This window comes from Neolamprologus brichardi, chromosome 10 (assembly GCF_056152115.1).
Source record: "Neolamprologus brichardi isolate AB-2024 chromosome 10, ASM5615211v1, whole genome shotgun sequence".
NCBI classification, from domain to species: Eukaryota; Metazoa; Chordata; class Actinopteri; order Cichliformes; family Cichlidae; genus Neolamprologus; species Neolamprologus brichardi.
Window position 1 is genome coordinate 14,685,631 of NC_142113.1, and position 18,948 is coordinate 14,704,578.

General features: G+C 39.5%; 2 protein-coding genes across 3 annotated transcripts; both read left to right on the plus strand.

Moving 5' to 3' along the window:
* Positions 1 to 982: 982 nt before the first annotated feature.
* On the plus strand, positions 983 to 6,950 carry wasf3a (WASP family member 3a). 2 transcript variants are annotated; one of them, XM_006802278.3, is made up of 9 exons: positions 983 to 1,138; positions 2,354 to 2,564; positions 3,917 to 4,051; positions 4,153 to 4,306; positions 4,397 to 4,514; positions 4,606 to 4,790; positions 5,224 to 5,445; positions 5,525 to 5,829; positions 5,965 to 6,950. In XM_006802278.3, exons 2-9 carry the CDS (start codon positions 2,432 to 2,434, stop codon positions 6,120 to 6,122), a joined length of 1,410 nt encoding a protein of 469 aa, XP_006802341.2. In that variant the 5' UTR covers positions 983 to 1,138; positions 2,354 to 2,431; the 3' UTR covers positions 6,123 to 6,950. The 2 variants fall into 2 exon arrangements, with proteins under 2 accessions (XP_006802341.2, XP_035768614.2); XM_035912721.2 differs by having other exon boundaries at positions 2,361 to 2,564.
* Positions 6,951 to 8,289: 1,339 nt separating this feature from the next.
* LOC102781495 (V-type proton ATPase catalytic subunit A-like) lies at positions 8,290 to 16,085 on the plus strand. The gene is made up of 15 exons (XM_006802279.3): positions 8,290 to 8,445; positions 8,983 to 9,091; positions 9,525 to 9,653; positions 9,817 to 10,031; positions 10,119 to 10,256; positions 10,336 to 10,487; positions 10,903 to 11,065; positions 11,192 to 11,300; positions 11,530 to 11,652; positions 12,898 to 13,012; positions 13,228 to 13,291; positions 13,395 to 13,598; positions 14,856 to 14,950; positions 15,116 to 15,287; positions 15,401 to 16,085. The coding sequence occupies exons 2-15, from the start codon at positions 9,010 to 9,012 to the stop codon at positions 15,491 to 15,493; spliced, it is 1,854 nt and encodes a 617-aa protein (XP_006802342.2). The 5' UTR covers positions 8,290 to 8,445; positions 8,983 to 9,009; the 3' UTR covers positions 15,494 to 16,085.
* The last annotated feature ends 2,863 nt before the right edge of the window (positions 16,086 to 18,948 follow it).

Consider the following 18,948-nt stretch of genomic DNA (forward strand, 5'->3'; position numbering starts at 1 on the left):
CATCTCAATTCTTCCTCTATATTTTAAAAAATTTGCTCAATCTGGACAAAAAAAAAAAGCAAAAATAAGGAGTTAACTTTAAACTATCACTTGTACAAACTGCATTGAGACAGCTGGATTAGGCAATGTCTCAGAATAGGGTATTCTCCTGTAATAACTGAATCATAATTTCACAGTGTGCTACTTAAAAAGGTTTAAGCCCTGATATGTGGGTTACAGTACTCCCTCCCACAGGCCAGATTATGCCATCTGTGAGAAAAAAAACAGTATATCTGTGTGTGTGTGTGTGTGTGTGTGTGTGTGTGTGTGTGTGTGTGTGTGTGTGTGTGTGTGTGTGTGTGTGTGTGTGTGTGTGTGTTGGTGTGTGCGTGTGTGTGTGTGTAGCTTTCAAATAAAATTCTGAGTGTCTCATTTCACTCTTAATCCAGGTCATTCCTACTGTGATGTTAATAGCCTAAAGGGGACCGACACACTCCTGTTTATGCCAAGTAGTTGATCTGAGGTGAAGTGATAACACACACATAACAGACACCCATACACACAAAAACATAAGGAGCAAAAGTTAAAGAATGCACAAAACGAACCCTTAGAATTGAGAATGCTATGCAAATTTTAACCACTGTATATATTTAAATTTTCTGCTAATTAATCACTGTGTTAAAACTGTCAATAAAATTTTTTACTGCTTATCAAAAAGTGATTAATGGCGTACTTGTGTCTGTGTCACACTAAAGTTAAACTTTTCATTCGGTCTTGATTTGATGTCAAAAACTTGAGGTTGGCACACGAATATCCGATTCATAGAAGGTTGACTTGTGGCCCTTAAAAATAGGACTAATACATCCTGAAATAAAATACTGGATGCCATGGCGACTGTGATTGGATGACAGGAGTAATCTGCTGACTAAATCCCCTCATGGCTCAAGCTGTGATTTGGACCGGAGATTTGTTTTCAGAGTGAACTCCGCCCTGCAGAGATGACTGTCAACGTAAAGTACACTACAGAATGCAGCAGGCCAGCAAATAGTCTGTTTAATTTGGAGGAAACAGCTTGGACTCGACTTTGACAGCTTCTTCCCTGCGTGCTGACGTGAACAAAACGAGCCAACCGGCAAGCCAACGCTAAAGCTATTCTATGGTAGGACAATCATGACCAAGTTTTCAGCTGCTGCTAATGTAGGTCTGTTGTTACAGGTTGTGTTTTCTGTATTAGTATAAGAAAAAACTTTTTTTTTCCTGTACAAGTAATTAATAAAATAATTTTAAAAACTGAAACGTCATACTCCCACCCCCCAGATTCTGTGATTGAAAACATTTTTTAAAATACAATGTTATCATAGAATTGAACAGTTTTATATTTTAAGTGATCCGTTTGTTGTTTCAGTGAACTTTTGTTAAATGTTACTTGTCTAAATAGGAAGCCTGGGTTATATGGTTCAGCTAAAGCTAAAGCAGTCTAAGGAGGACAAATTTAAGTTGTATTTTCCAGGGTCACAAACATGAACATGCTACAAAGCAGTCCTTTTGTCCTTTGTCCATTCAGTTATTGGTTATTAATTGATCATAAATAAATACATGAGGCTGAGCTAAAATTAATTGATAATATGCATGATAATAACAAACTAACAGACAGCCCCTTCCTTTACTCTAACCAACAATATAAGCATGTAGTTTTTTGGGAATTGAAGAATGGACCTCTGATGCTACACCAAAATCATTCCCTCAGTGTCAGTCAAGCATTAAATGAGCATCCACTCCATAATTTAACATTTTCTTTGAGCTTCAGAGCTGCAAAAACAGCTGTTAAAATTACATATGGTAGTTTATGTTCTTGTTGTTACCAATATTAACAATGTGCTGGCATGGCCATCCCTTGTTTTCATCTGATATAGATGTGTAAACAGGAATGCAAATTCGCTGAAAAAACAGTCGCACAGTGCCTGTGTTAGCTCCCCTTTTGTCACAATAAGGTTCCTGAATAAAACAGATGTTGCAGCGAGTACGTTAACCTCTTTGCAAAAATGGACAATTACATACAATAGGCGTACCACTTTGACAGGTAGTGATAAACTGGGACATTCAACAGCAAGTGGCCCAATGTACAAAGCAGCAAATATTGAAAAAAAATCCTCAAAGGTGTCATTTTTAATTTGTCTCTCTATTATATGTTCCCCACACACTTTTTTAAATTGTAAAAGCATGGAAAGCTAACAAGCATACTAATGCATTGTGCATTATGCATTACAGGGTTGCTTTTTAAAAATAAAGACACATTCAAAGTGAGATTATTAACTTAATTTGAGAACATTAGTGACTACGTCGACTTTGTGCATTAATATGTTGATTGTTCTAGTCCACAGGTTGCAGTAAGCAGTGAGCTGTCAGCTCTGTCCTCTGACTCCAAGCAGCTGGGGAGATGTGAGAAGGGGTCATGCCTCTGGTGAAGAGGAACATTGAGCCTCGGCACCTGTGCCACAGTGCCGTGCCCGATGGAGTTGGCAACGAGCTGGAATGTGTAACCAACAACACGCTGTCCGCTATAATTCGACAGCTCAGCAGTCTGAGTAAGCTTATAGTTGATCAGATTCAGAATAAAATATCAATGCGTCTTTAACCTGTGCTCATTACATGCAACCAAGGTGTTGCCACTATTAAGCAAATCGAAATTTCAATCATAAGGAAAATTATACAATAAAAAACCTAAACTAACTAAATATTCAGGGCATAATTACTTCAAGTTGTGAAAGATCGTTAGAAGTGATGGGGTGGGAAACTAATTTGCACACAGTGATTTTTAGCTTGATTTATTATGCATTTAACAGATCGATTTGTCACAACTAATACATAATATGGACCAAAGTACTTGGCCTCCTACACCTTACTTCTAGAGGAGCTGCTCAGCCATTGAAACTCAGGCCATGAAGCTCCCAGCACAGTTTTTGTGCTGATGTTAATGCTAGAGGAGCTTTGGAGCTCTGCACTTTCTCCCTGCTCTGTAAATTTACATGCCACTTACAAATGATCGTGGAGTATTTAGGAAAGAAGGCATTTCAAAAACTGACTTTTTGTAACAGTAACATCCTGTTGTAGCACCACACTCAAATTCTTTAGGAGGATTGACACTTTTGAAGACTGCTTAATGCTTGAATTTATACATCGGTGGCAATGGGACTGAAAATACCCAAATTCAAAGATTAAGAGGTGTGACCTAATCCGTTGGCTACATAGTGTATATCAGTCCTGTAACACAACACAATGCGCATTGAGTTTTCTGGGGATAATAATTTGACATATTGACATATACCCTCTATGTCATGGGAGTGCTTATGTTTTCTTAATCCTTTAAAAGGGATTATCAGATAAGAGTGTCACTTAATTGCTGGCTTTGAATGAGGGGAGAAACAAACAAAGAACATATTTTAAGGGTGTCACATTTGTCAGTGTGTGATTTGTTGCAGTCGTTGCAAAAATGCATTTCACTCTGTACACAGGTTTGTGCAGAAGTACAGTGGTTAATGTTAAACATGTTGTTGCAATGTCTATATCCTAGAACATATCCTTTGATAGTTTGTACATCCGTGTGTGTGTGTGTGTGTGTGCGATTAGTAAACTTACCGAAGCTTAGAGCTTAGCGTACAGATTTGTACAACAGCACGATAAGATGGAAAGTAACTGGGCGGAGACACAAACACAGGCAGTCTAATTATAGCTTTTACATTAAGCAGACTAGAGCTGTTTGAAATGTGCCCCTGACTGTGTAATGGAAACAAACATTTTGAGCAGTTTAATTTAGATAGTTGATATCAACACTCTGCCTTTAAGGTGCCATTATCTTTTAAATGTTATTGAGATTTGACACACCTTTCCATTTATTGCTTTTCCTCTATTCTCTCCCACTTTCTTGCTCTGGTTGCAGGTAAGCATGCAGAAAATGTTTTCGGGGAGCTTTTTAATGAAGCCAACACCTTTTACGGGCGCGCAAACTCTCTTCAGGATCGAATTGACCGCTTGGCCGTCAAAGTCACTCAACTAGACTCCAGTGTGGAGGAGGGTTAGTTCATTGGGTATCAGTGAATCTTCTTCTGTTTGTTGCTATGGTTATTCCTACACGCTTTATATCAAACTTTCCTCCTTAATTTTGCTTTTTTAAAGTTTCCCTTCAAGACATAAACACGAGGAAGGGCTTCAGAAGCTCGAGTGTCCAGGACCAGCAGGTTTTATCCAAGAGCAGCCTTCCTAGTGCTGTAGCCGACATGTACAACAGCAGCGACAGACCTCCTCCTCTCAGCAACCTCACTGCTTACAGGTGCTGCACTGTTTTTCTTTCTTTTTTTTTACTGTTCTAAAGTTAGATATCTGTCTTCAGTTAATGTTGGAAATTGGTTTTTAAATACAGAGAGGATTCTACTGATGCAATGAAATACTACTCTGACCCGTCATACTTTTTTGACCTGTGGAAAGAGAAAACGCTTCAGGACACAGAGGAGAAGAGGAAAGAAAGGCGGAGGCATAGGGTCAGAGTGCATTTTACCCATCTTGTTTACGCATTTACGTATTTACTTACTGACTGCTTACTCAAACTCTGTATTCCTGTTGTTTCTACAGGAACAGAAGCGATGTGTGGACAGCAGCACCATTCAGCGTGAGGTGAAGAAGGTCAGAAAGGCACGAAACCGCAGGCAGGAGTGGAACATGATGGCGTTTGATAAAGAGCTCCGTCCAGATCACAGACATCCACAGAGTCTCAGGCGGGGAGCATCATCTGAGGGCTCCCTTTCGCCAGATGGGAGGTTAGAGAAGCTACCAAGATTGTGTTTTGGATAGGTTTTCAATGTATTTTTCTGTATAATACAATGCTACAGAGGGAATTAAAGAATTTCCCAAATTTGGGACTAATGATGTAGATCTTATTTTATCCTAGTTGTATTTTTATGGAGAAATTTGTAAAATTATTGTAGATTTCTGATACTTTTAAAATAAAACTTAGCAGATGGGGGGGGGGGGGGGGGGGGGGGGAGAGACTTTGATAGTTGTACATCCGTGTGTGTGTGTGTGTGTGTGTGTGTGCCCAAAAGGAGGGGTAGATCCGTTTTCACAAATAAGACCTTGTGACCCAAATTGTAATGTCTTTGTTGTGTAAAGCGTCGGCTTTGATATTGTAACAACAAATCTACCATCTGGATCTGCATCTGCATGACAAATTCTCTTTTACTGTTTATCCAGGCCTGACCTCTTAGATTACCCCATCCCTCCAGTGCCTGCCCATGCTGCTTGTAACTCTGCCAAGTCTCACGATTACGTTCCTGGGAACACGCATCCCTCACCACCTGTGGAGCATGAATACCAAAGCATTGATGTCAACTACAAGAGAGTAACCTATGCCGCAGCAGAGCCTCGTGCTGCAGACCGAATGAACGGTTCAATTCGTCTCCCTGCAGATTACAAGTATGTGAGAGAAATTGAAATATAATATACTCTTTTTGAGCATCTGCAACTTAATCCTCTTTCTTTTACTGTCACACAGGTCTATCCCACCACCTCCTGCCCCCGGCCCTCCAATCCCATCAGCCCAGACAGCCTTTGGTTTTCCACTGGGTGCACATCCTCCAGCGCCACATAATGGCGTTGGGCACGCGGGCCCGGGCTGCCCACTCCCACCAATACCTCCTCCAGGGAATCACACGGTCCCTCCACCCCCAGGTCCCCCACCTCCTCCTCTCCCTCCGCCATCTGCACCCTCACACCTAGCGGGACACAGTGAAGGCTGCAGACGTGAGACCAAACCTGTGAGAGACGCAAGAAGTGACCTGCTGTCTGCCATCCGCATGGGTGAGTCAGCGTGCTTAGACGCAGTTGGCATTGCTTCCACCTGGTCAGATGAGCACAGATGTGAGCAGCTAACACTCTGTGCAATACAGACATATAATATTCTGTCCTCTCTCTACATGTGTGTGCCCTCATTAGGCATCCAGTTGAAGAAAGTCCAAGAGCAGCAGGAGCAGCAGAGCAAGCGGGAGCCGGTGGGGAACGACGTAGCCACCATCCTTTCCCGACGCATTGCAGTTGAGTACAGCGACTCTGAGGAGGACTCTGAGCTCGATGAGAATGAGTGGTCGGACTGACAAAACACTGAATTGGTCTTTTCTCCACTGGATCTTCAGCACAGATGAAAGAAAACTGTGAAACACTCCATCTAGCTCCATCTAGTGGAGTCTTTGTACCAAGCCACTGCTGCCAAAATACCTCTACCTTGTGGTTTTTATTTCTACTTTCATAATAAATATTTCATGAGCAACTGAACCACTAATCTAGCACATCTACACAGTTTGCACCATTTTGTTTTGTAACAGGTAAATATCCTCATTTCAAAACAGAGTCAGTGTGTGATAAATCACACAGTTGGAAATGTGACCCATTAGTTTCTTAAGATTGTCTTTGTATACTGCTTGTTCTAGCAAAATGTCCTTACGTGATGACCTCCTATCTTTGTCCAGCAGCATCCCAGCGGAGAGCATTTCAGTGTAAGAAAAGCATAGGTATAAATAATACATGTTACCATTGGCTGACCTCCACATAGCTTCTTCAGTTTCGAGGTCTTTGTATTAGGCACGCTGGCTCATTGGCACACTACCTAACTAGCCAGCTCAAACACTCAAACATACAAGTAGAGCAAGCCTGTGCTTTCCCTACTATGACAAGTTATGTGCTGTGATATAAACAAGCACTGAATCATACCATAATATTGAAAGATTCAAGGGTTTTTGTTTTAATTTAATCTTCCTAATCTCACACTTAATTCTATTAGTTTTGTAATAGCTACCTCAAGTTGTAACAATTTCTCAGTTCTGATTGTGTGTATGAAAGTATCATGTCTGACATTAATTCTATTTGTTGTGATGTGTCTTTACAAATACTGATATATCAATAAACTTTCCAAATTAGCAAGAAAATCATGCTATCATTAAGTCCTTGTCTTTTTTCTTCTTTTTTTTTTTACTTCTTTCTTTTTAACTTAAACTCCACTAGAGAGGTCAAAACCCACTTGAAAATTATTTATGGATTTTTGCACAACCTTAATGGGGACGGGCCAGTGGGTCAAAAATATGTTGCAGAGACATATGATGAATACACATAATGACTTTGAATGACCGTAAAGACAAATATGACCTAAGCAACCCTGCAGACATACAAAGTAGCCAAAAAGAGGCATAGAGTGGCTACAAAGAGATTAAAAACAGGCAAAATCAGACAGAATATCATAGAATTTGAGCAGAGACACGAAAATATGGTCACACAATGACTACAAAATGATGGAAAATTACCTCTATCAGACAAAAAGGAGTAATATAATACACAACAAAATCAAAATTACAAGTAAATGATCACAAAGAGACACGAGATGGCTAAATTCACTGATCAACTGAGAACTAAAGTGATATGTAAATTTAAGTACATAAAAAATGATAATCAAAACAGTCAATGTGCAAATGTGCAAATCATTAAAGGACTTCATATGAACGTATGATTTATATATTTTATCTTATTCTTTCCCAGTTAAATTTACCCTTCATTCTAATTTGTGTTGTACAGTTATTTCATTTTTAACTTTAATTTTTATATTTTATTTTATTTTATTCCTTCCTAGTTAACTTTACCCTTTTTAATTTTTCATATTTATTTCCTATCTTATTCATAGCCTTTTCTTCTTTCTTTTTTTTTCTCTTTAGGTCACGAGCAGTTGTCTAAGCATTTCACTGCATATCGTACTGTGAATTACTGTGTATGTGACAAATAAAATTTGAATTTGAACGCACCAAAACTGGTAACACTGCCTTGCACTCAAATATTTTTTTTTCATTTAATTACCAGTTTTTGAACAATAATTAGGTGATATTTAAATAAGGAATGAAAAAAAATTACTGTGAAAATTTTTCAAGTTACAGTACCTGGAAGGACAATGAGGTGATTCAAAAGTTTGTGCTCTCAAAACTGCAACCAAATCAACTTTACAGCCACTTAAGTTACAGAAACCAAAACCGTTTTTAATTCTACAACCAATTTTTAGCTTTAATTTTATAGGCTATATCATAGTTTCAATAAAAAATATAATATAATATTAAAAATGCTAAATTAATTATGGAATATAACTATTTAATAAAATAAAGAAAACAATGAAACAACGAGGCCTGTAAATTCATTCACACCCAGCAGAGGTCACCCGATGCCAAAGTGTAGCTCAACGGAACCTGAGAAACTGTTAACTGTTAGACGCCATGTTGGCTCTGTAATAACTGCCAGCGTTGCAAGACAGGAAGCGAGTTGAGCCGCAATGGAGATGTTTTCGTCCCGTGACAGTGTGCTGGTTGGCAGGTGATTAGCACAACGAAGCTCCTCCTCAGTCTTCTACAGTAGACACAAACCTGGACAGCTGACCATTGTAATAAGGTATAGTATTTATACAGGCTTTGTAGGGTTTTACATTCCCACCAGCTTGCCTTTCAGTTATGGGGCAAATTTCGAGTGTAAAATTCTTTGTTTAGCTTAAACTGTGAACGATGACGATGAAGATAGCTAGTGTGTGCTAACTAGTCACCTGACTTATACGTGCACACGCTCAAATCAGCTTTACTCTCAGCCTTCCGTATGGAGGAACAAACAAGCTACCATCTGGCCAGGAATGGCAGCGCTGACTCATTTTACCTCATCTTTAGTATCTGATGGAAGGAAAATAAAGCTTTAGCAGAGTTAGCTCACGACCTAACAGTGTTAGATGTGGTCATTCATTCATAAGAGAAACCACCAAGTCACAGTGCTCGCATAATTCTCCCTGTCACATTAGCATCTTAAGTAAGTCTGGAAAAATAATAGTAATACAATAACTCTACACTGGCTAATGATTAAGTATTGCACGATGTCTTAAACTGTGTGTGAGTGTTATAAAATGACTTGAAAGCATATTTTGTCCTCTGTGTGCCCCTCAAGGAATTTAGTAAGATATAAACTATCAAGATGGATACCTCAAAACTTCCCAAGATCCAGGATGAGGACCGAGAAAGCCAGTTTGGATATGTACACGGTGTTTCTGGACCAGGTCTGGTTTATTCTCCTTGTCTTTTAAATGGCTAGAATCTATCAGGTTGAATGTAGTTAAACATAGTATGGTTGCAATGTTTAGCTAAGTAGCTGACAAATTAAGGAAGTTGATCACATGATGACAAAATCATGACATTTTCTGTTATTACCAAGCAGGGGTAACAGGGTATAAACTGGGTATAAAACATGTCTAATCTCACTAAAGAATGCCTCTCTTGCATAGCTGTAGAGTATATAGTTATCCTGAACTGCATGACTTCTGCTTAAGGATATCTTTGGTCTGTCACATATGTTCAAGCTATAACATTTGTCATTTTTGTCTTAATAATCTCTTTGAAATTGTCCCAGTTGAAAATATAAACAAGTAAAACTTTTGATTGTTTCTTAATCGTTTCAGTATCAGTAATTTTCTTTCTTGCTATTGCCATCAGTGGTGACAGCTACCGCCATGGCAGGAGCAGCCATGTATGAGCTGGTTCGAGTCGGTCACAGTGAGCTGGTGGGAGAAATCATCCGTTTAGAAGGGGACATGGCAACTATCCAGGTCTACGAGGAGACATGTATCCTTTCTGCTGCCGTGTTTCGTTCCTTTTTTGTCAAACATTAAAAGTAAAAAAAACAAAAACAAATCAGACTGAATTGCATTAAGAAACGCTGCTTGGCAGATATCACATGTTTCAGACATTTCGTGGTTTGTTTGGTGACCCTAACTTGATCATACAGCTGGCGTGTCTGTCGGGGACCCTGTCCTGCGAACTGGAAAGCCCCTGTCAGTAGAGCTGGGACCGGGTATCATGGGCTCCATCTTTGACGGTATCCAGCGCCCACTAAAAGACATCAATGACCTCACTAACAGTATTTACATCCCAAGAGGAGTAAACATTGGTGCTCTCAACAGAGACAACAAATGGGAATTTACGCCTGGGCAGAACCTTCGGGTAAGGAAGGCGCATTGTTGCAGTGATGAGTCCTTCAAAGTCTTTTCTTCTTAAGTGTGCTGACCAAAAATGTGATCCCCTCGCCAGGTCGGCAGTCACGTAACTGGTGGAGATATCTATGGTATGGTATTTGAAAACTCCTTAATCAAACACAAGCTAATGCTTCCACCTCGTAGCAGAGGCACCATAACCTACCTGGCTCCCCCTGGAAACTACGACATTTCAGTGAGTGTTGCATTTGAAACAAAGTGCTTTTTATTTTGGATAAAAACAAAACTGATTTGGGTTTTTTTCTTGCATTCAGGATGTGGTTCTGGAGCTTGAGTTTGAAGGCATTAAAGAGAAACTCAGCATGGTGCAAGTGTGGCCAGTACGACAAGTCCGCCCCGTCACAGAAAAACTACCAGCTAATCATCCACTGCTGACCGGCCAGAGAGTTCTGGATGCACTTTTCCCGTGAGTATTCATTTGCTGTGCATTATGACATCTTTATTTAATATACGCCGCTTAACAGATTTATTAAACCGCCTGTCATAAAAACAAGAAAACACTAATATTTTTGCAATCTTTCAAAAACATGTTTAAAACAAACTTTTTTATAAATCAGTAAATTTGAAACTATTTTCAGCATTAAAAATATAATTTTGTTTAAAAATTGTGCACATACTGGTGGATTAACCATTACTTAACCATAAAAAAAAGGATTATAGTCATTATCAATAGTGTTAATTTAGGGCAGTCCATAAGCCTTACAGTGGGTGGTGGTACTGCATGTACTGCATATCACATATTATGAAAAGTGGGGTTTTCACTGGTGGATTGTTTAGTTATTTATTACATAGTGAGACCATGTGGCTGTTGTGCTTTACAGCTGTGTGCAGGGTGGCACTACTGCTATACCAGGAGCCTTTGGATGTGGAAAGACTGTGATCTCGCAGTCATTGTCCAAGTACTCCAACAGTGATGTCATCATCTATGTCGGCTGTGGAGAGCGTGGAAACGAAATGTCTGAAGTGCTGCGAGATTTCCCCGAGGTTTGAAGATTACAAAGCTTTCGATTTGTTATCTAAGTTTTTTTCTGTCTACTGTAACAAACGCACTACAGCATCACTTTTGACTCGCTTAACTAAGGCTGTTGTTCACACTGCTCTTCCCACTAGCTCACTATGGAAGTTGACGGCAAAGTTGAGAGCATCATGAAGAGAACAGCGCTGGTTGCTAACACCTCCAACATGCCTGTGGCTGCTAGAGAGGCTTCCATTTACACAGGTATAAGCTGCCTACGTTATAGAGAACTGAGTCATTGTTAACCTTAACTTTTGCTACATACTTAAAAAAAAAAAAAATTCAGAGTAATTGAAAAACTTAAAACACTCTAAAATCCTATACTTTATGAAAGTAGCTAGTAGTGAGCTAGTGTGTATTTTGTTGTTTTTTTCCCCTCTTCCTGCACAGTATTTTGAAAGTGTCATCAAATGTCAAACTTTTGCCTGTGCAGGGATCACACTGTCTGAATACTTCAGAGATATGGGCTACAATGTGAGCATGATGGCTGATTCGACGTCTCGATGGGCCGAAGCTCTGAGAGAAATCTCTGGAAGACTGGCTGAAATGCCTGCTGGTGAGTTCAGTGGTCACAGTCAAAATCTCAAAACATGTTTGTTTGTTTTGTACCTGCTGATCTAGATTAGAGATCAGCAGGTACAAAAGTCACCTCCTACTGTAGTTCAGTAACGTTTATTTCAGGGCTTTTTTTTTTTTTTTTTTTTGTTATATATTTGGTTTGTGTTACTAATTCCATTTTGATTCATGTTCTAAAGCACTTTCTTTTTCATTTAACTAGTGAGGATGTACTATTAATCAGGACTTCATTAGGTAACTTCAGGGTTAGCTCTGGGGTTTCTGTACTATGAAGGTGGTTTATTTCTTACCAGGGTATACTGTCAAGGTAACTTATGTTGTGAATTTAACCTGTTCTGGTTCTAGATTAGAGATCAGCAAGTACAAAAGTCACCTCCTACTGACCATTCAGTTCTCCAGAAAATAGTGTCACTGTTCCTGAAGGATCATTTGGACATCTGTGTGGAGATAGGAGGGTTTGAAGTCTTTCAATAGTGTCTAATGTTTACCAGTTTCCCTGATGAGCATTGGTAATAAATATATATTCTTAGACAAAACATATTTTCCCTTTTATGTAGGCCTGCAATTGTACAGTACTTTTATTGTTCTAGAAGTTTTAATATACAATCCTAAAACAGGATGGCTACACTGTACTTGCAGACCTTCTATCAAATTTGTGTGTAGTCTAAGCCCATGTTTGAGTTATTTAATCTTTACTCTCAGATGTTAAACAACACTGGAGCTGCAGCTGAAGGCAAACGTAAGAACATAATATCGCATAATATCAGGATGTCGAAATTAAAATGGCATATATGAAAATGAGAAGAATTGCAATGAATGAATCGTTTTAAAAACATATAGATGTAAATAATCGCATTGTGTATGGCAATGTTCGTGTTTCCTTCAGATTGGCCCACCTATTAAGAAAGAGATGGGGTGCATATATACATACATACATACACTGCGATTGTTATAGTAAGAAGAAGATTGTGATTGGTTGCCAACACCACCCTTTTCCTGTGAACGTGCAGAGGAAACACTGGGTTAACTTAGCAAGATGATAATTAGCTTTGTCTGACTGCTTATCCTGAGCACCAGTGCTAGTGTAAGTGAGTCCAGATAACAGAACGATACCCTGGGTATGTTGAACTCACTTCATAGTACAGTTCATTCAGATTTTGTTAAGAGCCTGTCACACAGTAGGTAAACTCGTGTGAAGCATTTACCTTTGTGTTGCTGGCTGCAGACAGCGGGTATCCGGCTTACCTGGGCGCCAGACTGGCTTCCTTCTATGAGCGTGCTGGACGTGTGAAGTGCCTGGGAAATCCAGAGAGAGAAGGCAGCGTCAGCATTGTAGGAGCGTGAGTTCACATTTATATAAGCAAGTTTGTGCTTTTTGTTTGTTTGTGCACATTCTGTAGATGGTCATTGACTGCTGCACGTCGTTATATTGAGATTGCTTCGGTGGGAAAATTAGTTAGAAAATGTAAAGTTTTTCATGTGAAACCTTTAAATAGAATCCAGCAGGTGATTATTTTATTAGTAAACTTTACCTTTAATACTGTGAACTCCTTAGTGTGTCGCCTCCTGGTGGAGACTTCTCCGATCCTGTCACTTCAGCCACACTGGGAATCGTTCAGGTAAGTAAAATGTAGAAACTTAATGCAAACATTTGACCGAATTCACCTTAAAGTGAAAGTGTCTCTCTTTTACACTGTCCTGTGTTTTTGTTGTTGTTTGTAGGTGTTCTGGGGGCTGGACAAGAAGCTGGCTCAGAGAAAACACTTCCCGTCTGTAAACTGGCTCATCAGCTACAGCAAGTACACACGAGCTCTGGATGAATATTATGACAAACATTTCCCAGAGTTTGTTCCTCTTCGCACAAAAGCAAAAGAGATTCTACAGGAAGAAGAGGACCTGGCTGAGATTGTGCAGCTTGTTGGCAAAGTGAGTCAGTTTATATTAAATGGTCTAAAACTGTCCCCAGCGGCTCGATGGATCGAACCCAGAATTTCATTACCATAAAGCAACAGTGCTAACCACTGCGTCACTGTGCAGTCTGTGCTCCTTTATGTGTGGAGTTTGTATGCTCAGTCTCTCTGGACACACCATCTCTTTCCTACTGTCCAAACACAAGCATGTTAGGTTACAGTATTGAGCCCTACTCTAAAAGACATTGTCACAAATTAAACTCTGCCTCTGAAGCTGAATTTAAAAAATAAATGTTTAAAGTTGAAGTTTTTAACGTAATTATAGCATTTTCTTGTGAGATACAGAATATGACGTCACAAAGTTGATTATTTTGTGTTTGCTAACTAGTCACATACTGGATAAAACTCAGAGACTAAAACTAAAACAGTTTAAGGGCGTCACTTTTCTGTTGCCCCTGGCTGCTGCGATCACTTTCTTTTTTTTAAGCTACATGCACTCAAATGGGAGAATCCACCTTTTGGTAATGCACTGGTTTATCCATTGTTGTGTTGTGTTTACAGACTGAGTGACATAATCAGCTGGCAGAGCATGTCTCCTCTGTTGAATACTGCCAGGGCGGTGCAAAAGTGACCCTGCTTTTCATTTTAGTTTCCATGTTTTCCACAAAAACTAATAGACTAATGTAAGTCTATTGGCAGCAACCAACAAATTGACTTAGTGAAGTAATATTCTGTACTGCCACATGATGGCGCCACAAATGCTCTACTGCAAACACTCATTTTTTAAAATCCAGCTTCACGGATAGTGTTTAATCTGTGACAGTTTTTTAAGTAGTGTTCAAAGGTGTAAATTAGCGTTAATGCATGTAGTGTTTTATGTCCATTTTAATGACCAATGAATTCATGTTAATCACCACAATTTTTATTCAGTTTGAATGCTTTGGAAGTTCTACGAGCTCTGTTACTATGGACTCTAAATAGGTTTAGATCTGTTGATCAGTTTTACCAGATGAAGGTGGGAGATGGAAGAGAGTGAAGTCTGTACATGAGACTGAAGGAACATGTGTTGGTACAAAAGGCCCAGTGTAACAAATGCAATCTAATTCTTAATCTCCTTTCTTGTATATTTTTTCTAAGCCAAGTTAGTGGATACATTATATGTAAAAAAAAAAAAAAAAAAATGTTCTTCTGTCAGCGCTGTAGAATGCTAAAAAAAAAATATGTGGCAATGACTAAAAAAATATAACAAGAACTCGTCTGGTTTTGTTCCCAGGCTTCACTCGCTGAGACTGATAAAATTACTCTAGAAGTTGCTAAGCTCATTAAGGACGACTACCTGCAGCAGAATGGTTATACTCCCTATGACAGGTGAATACAAAGCACTTACATTTAGACAGATTACATTGAAAGTCTTACAAGAACCTGCTGACTCTTGTAATTGTGCATTTTGGATGTTGTGTTTTATGATATTACTGTAATTCCCATGAAAACAGGAAAGGGTATTAAACAACATGTGTGTAAATATTCTTTTAGGTTTTGCCCCTTCTACAAAACTGTTGGCATCCTCTCAAACATGATAGCGTTTTACGACCTGGCCCGACATGCGGTGGAGTCCACAGCTCAGAGTGACAACAAAATCACCTGGGCCATCATCAGGGAAAACATGGGGGAGATCCTGTACAAAATCAGCTCCATGAAGTTCAAGGTACACATTTGTTTCTCATGTGGCAGGAGATGTTTGGTTTTGTTTTGTTTTTTCTTTGCCATATTGATCATCAACCCCCTTAAAAGATTTTGTGCCTTTCATGTATCGTTCAGGATCCTGTCAAGGATGGTGAAGCAAAGATCAAAGGAGACTACGCCCAACTGTTGGAGGACATGCAGAATGCTTTCCGAACCTTGGAGGAATGAGTTTCCGACCTCTCAGTCCGTCTCTCAGATATCCAGACCCCAGTGCAGTGCAACATAGTAAAGACTGTTTGGCCCATGTTCTGAATGTCTGCCACAGTCACATAGTCTTTTTTTTTCTCCTTGATGTTTACGCCCCTTAAACATTCCATGACGTACACAAATTGTATTTCATTTTGCTGATTTTCGACAAGTTTCCTCATAAAAAAAAACAGTACTGAAATCCCCTTAGGCTGTCTCAGGATATTACTTAAATAAATTCGCCCCAATCAAGTGCTGCACTCGCACTCCACTAGTAGCTGCGAAAAAAGAGTTGATGTCTCTTTACCCCAGATGTAACAGTGATCAATGCAGATATTTAATCAAATGGGAACATGAATGTGGATAAAGGGACAGAGGCAGTGTATTCAGGGGATGTGAGGAGTTCTTCCATGTCTTACCTCTAAAGTGTGATTGTGATGCTGTGGAATATATACTTGATATTATGTGTAAAATGTGAATGAATGAGTTTGTTGGTTTGTGCTGTAAAAGAAGTGTTGCTGTTTTGTCCATGGTACATTATTGTCTCCCTAAATAAATGGGAAATAAATAAAGTAGATGGTTTCAGTAAGATTTTATTTCTCATATTTCTTTTAAAACATAAACCAGCAGTTTGAAATCTTTCAAACTTTCATACACAAATTTTGATAATTGATGTAAGAATCGGTCATTGGTGCAACCTTATAAGCACACCTCAATTCAATAAAGGACTCGTTACTGTAGATGGCGCAGATAGATTTAGACATATGAACAGATTAGCAGCGAATTATTAGCCCTCGTATGAAATTTAAAGTTTTGTCAACATTTTCTCCAGTGTTTTTTTTTTTTTTTTAAATAAAGCAAATTAATTTTCAACATAGCATTTGCAAACATACTAGTTTTCTTTAAAAAGCATTAATTGGGGTCAGTATTATAGCTGAACATTTTGTCACCACAGCACAAATCAGTGTTGTGTAATGATGTGCTGAGTTTTAAACGGGTTGTCTTCCGGTTTACACAAAGTATAAAAACTTCAGCGAGGGTTTGAGCTGTCACTGAAGAAAACGTAATCGTAACAGTAACCAAAGAAATCGGTTTAGACTTGAGAAAAAGAATTGTTGATGCTCACAACGAGGAGTTGTATATGTAAAGTTATTAAGTGTCAAGAACTGGAATTAGAAGCATCATCAAGGAATTCAAAGAGAGCCACACAGTATTGAACAAGTGTGACTCTGGAAAGAAAACTAGTGAGAGACGTGTCTAAAGACCCCAGAACAACCTTAAAAAACGTGAATGACTGAGCCAAGTTGAAAATTGTAGTCTTAAAGAAGACAATCACCAGAGCTGTGTGCAGGAATGGATTTCAAGACTACAGACCAAGAAAAACTCAACTTTTGCACATGAGACACCTTCAAGCCAGACTGAAGTTTGCTAAGAACAACCTGGAGAAAGACTATCTATACTGGAAGCAAGTTCTTTGGTCAGATGAGAAGACACTAGAGCTCTTTGGCCACAGAGATGCTGCTTATATTTTTAGAAAGGCGGGAGAAGCATACAACACAAAGAAGGCCATCCCCACAGTGAAAAGCAGTGGTGGGAGTATTATGCTGTGGGAATGCTTCAGTGCATCTGGAAATGGAGGATATGCCAGTTCCAGATGCCACAAAACTGAGTCACTTAGTCTTCCTATACAACAACAACCCAAAACATACGTCGCTCCTGGTGAGGAACTACCTTCGAAAGACCAAAATGAACATTACTGACTGGCCTGCACAAAGCCCTGACTGGAATCCTGTTGAAAATCTGTGGTAAACTGAAGACCATGACAGGAGATTATCAAATCTAGAGGAACTTGAGAGATTTACCAAAGAAGAATTGGCCGGGATCGCTGTTATCCTCTAAAAAGGATCGAGAATTGACTATAAGCATCAGTGATTTTCCATGATGTTTGCAGCAAACCTGCAAAGTAAAACGAAAAACTGGTTCTTCTTTTCTCTTTGTCAGTTGACAAATAAAGATAATTCATGTTATTCTCTTTGAAAGCATCTTAACTCGATATGTGATGCTTTAGTACATTAGAGCACAAATATACAAAATATACGACAAGGAGATGGACTGATTATTACATTTATTTGTCATACTGCATTATCAGCATCTTAGCAGTTTGCTGATGCACAATCTTCAGCATTCACTGTTGGTTCAGTGTATTTCTCTAGCATTAAACCCTCTAAAATAGATTAGAGTCGCTATCTCAGGTTCCGGGCTCCATTAGGACTAATGGAAGCGTAACCCGCTGGAGAAAGAGCAGCAGCTTTTCTCTGCATTGATTCTGTCCATCCAGTGCAGACACCAGCCTATAGCTCATAATGCACCTGCCCTTCTTTCTCTTATTCTTGAATTAGTAATGATTCATGGGGCAGTGTGTGTAAAGAGGACATTAACAAATCTGTAAATGGATTTGCTTATGTGCAAGCGAAAGTGGCATGGACTTTCAAGGCATGTCTAACTTTTTGTTTTGCCACATTGAAAACAGGATAACCATTATTTCATTATTTAAACTGTTCTTAGTAAAGGTCATACTGGCTATTTTGTCTCTGATAAGATATCTTATGGGTCCTAACGTCTGTCTTTCAGGTTCCAGTGTTTCCTCTTTCACTGAGCTGCAACAACATTTCATTTTAAACTTGGTTTATGCTGCAGAGTGACCCAGATCAAGCTCAAGTTGGATAAACTGTCTGCTAAAGTGTTCATAAGCATGAACATGTGTTGTAACTGATGTGAATAAGGACCTTGGCTCCAGGTGAGAAAAGAGAACTTCCCTGCATGGGTCACTGAGCGCACCGTTAGGGTCGGTATCCAGTGTCGTCGCACGAAGAGTGCAATGTGTCCAGCGCAGGGCTTTATGAGCCTAAACACAGAGGCCTCCTCCTTTGATTGCGCACAAATGCACTCTTCGAGAGTTTTCGGTGGGTGAGCCTCAAGGTCAGGTTGCTTGTGGGAGGAAATATGATGCCAGAGGGTGGGGCTGCCCTGTGGATCATCGCTCAGTCTCTCATCTTTGAGTGCCTGTCATGTTTCTCATACGCACCCTCGTTCGGCTCAGCGTGGATTATCAGGGCTGCTGTTGCAGCTTTTGAATACCTCAACACAGCCTCTCAGCTGTGGGCAGAGGTATGAAAAACTCCTGGCTCTCTCTGGCTCCCTCAACCAAATGAGGGAGGGCCTATATTTGTCGAGCACGCCAGTATTAAAATCTAAAATGATAGCTGATGGAAGCTGTAAGGCAGAAGCAGGCTGAGTATCCCCGAGAACTACTTGTGAACTATTTAATGACATGTGAGAAAGATAGTCTTTGGAAATGTGAGCTGGCAGATGCAACACAATATCAAGCTACTTGTCAGGACTTCAAGTTGCCTTCTGTTGGGACGCTTCCACCATGG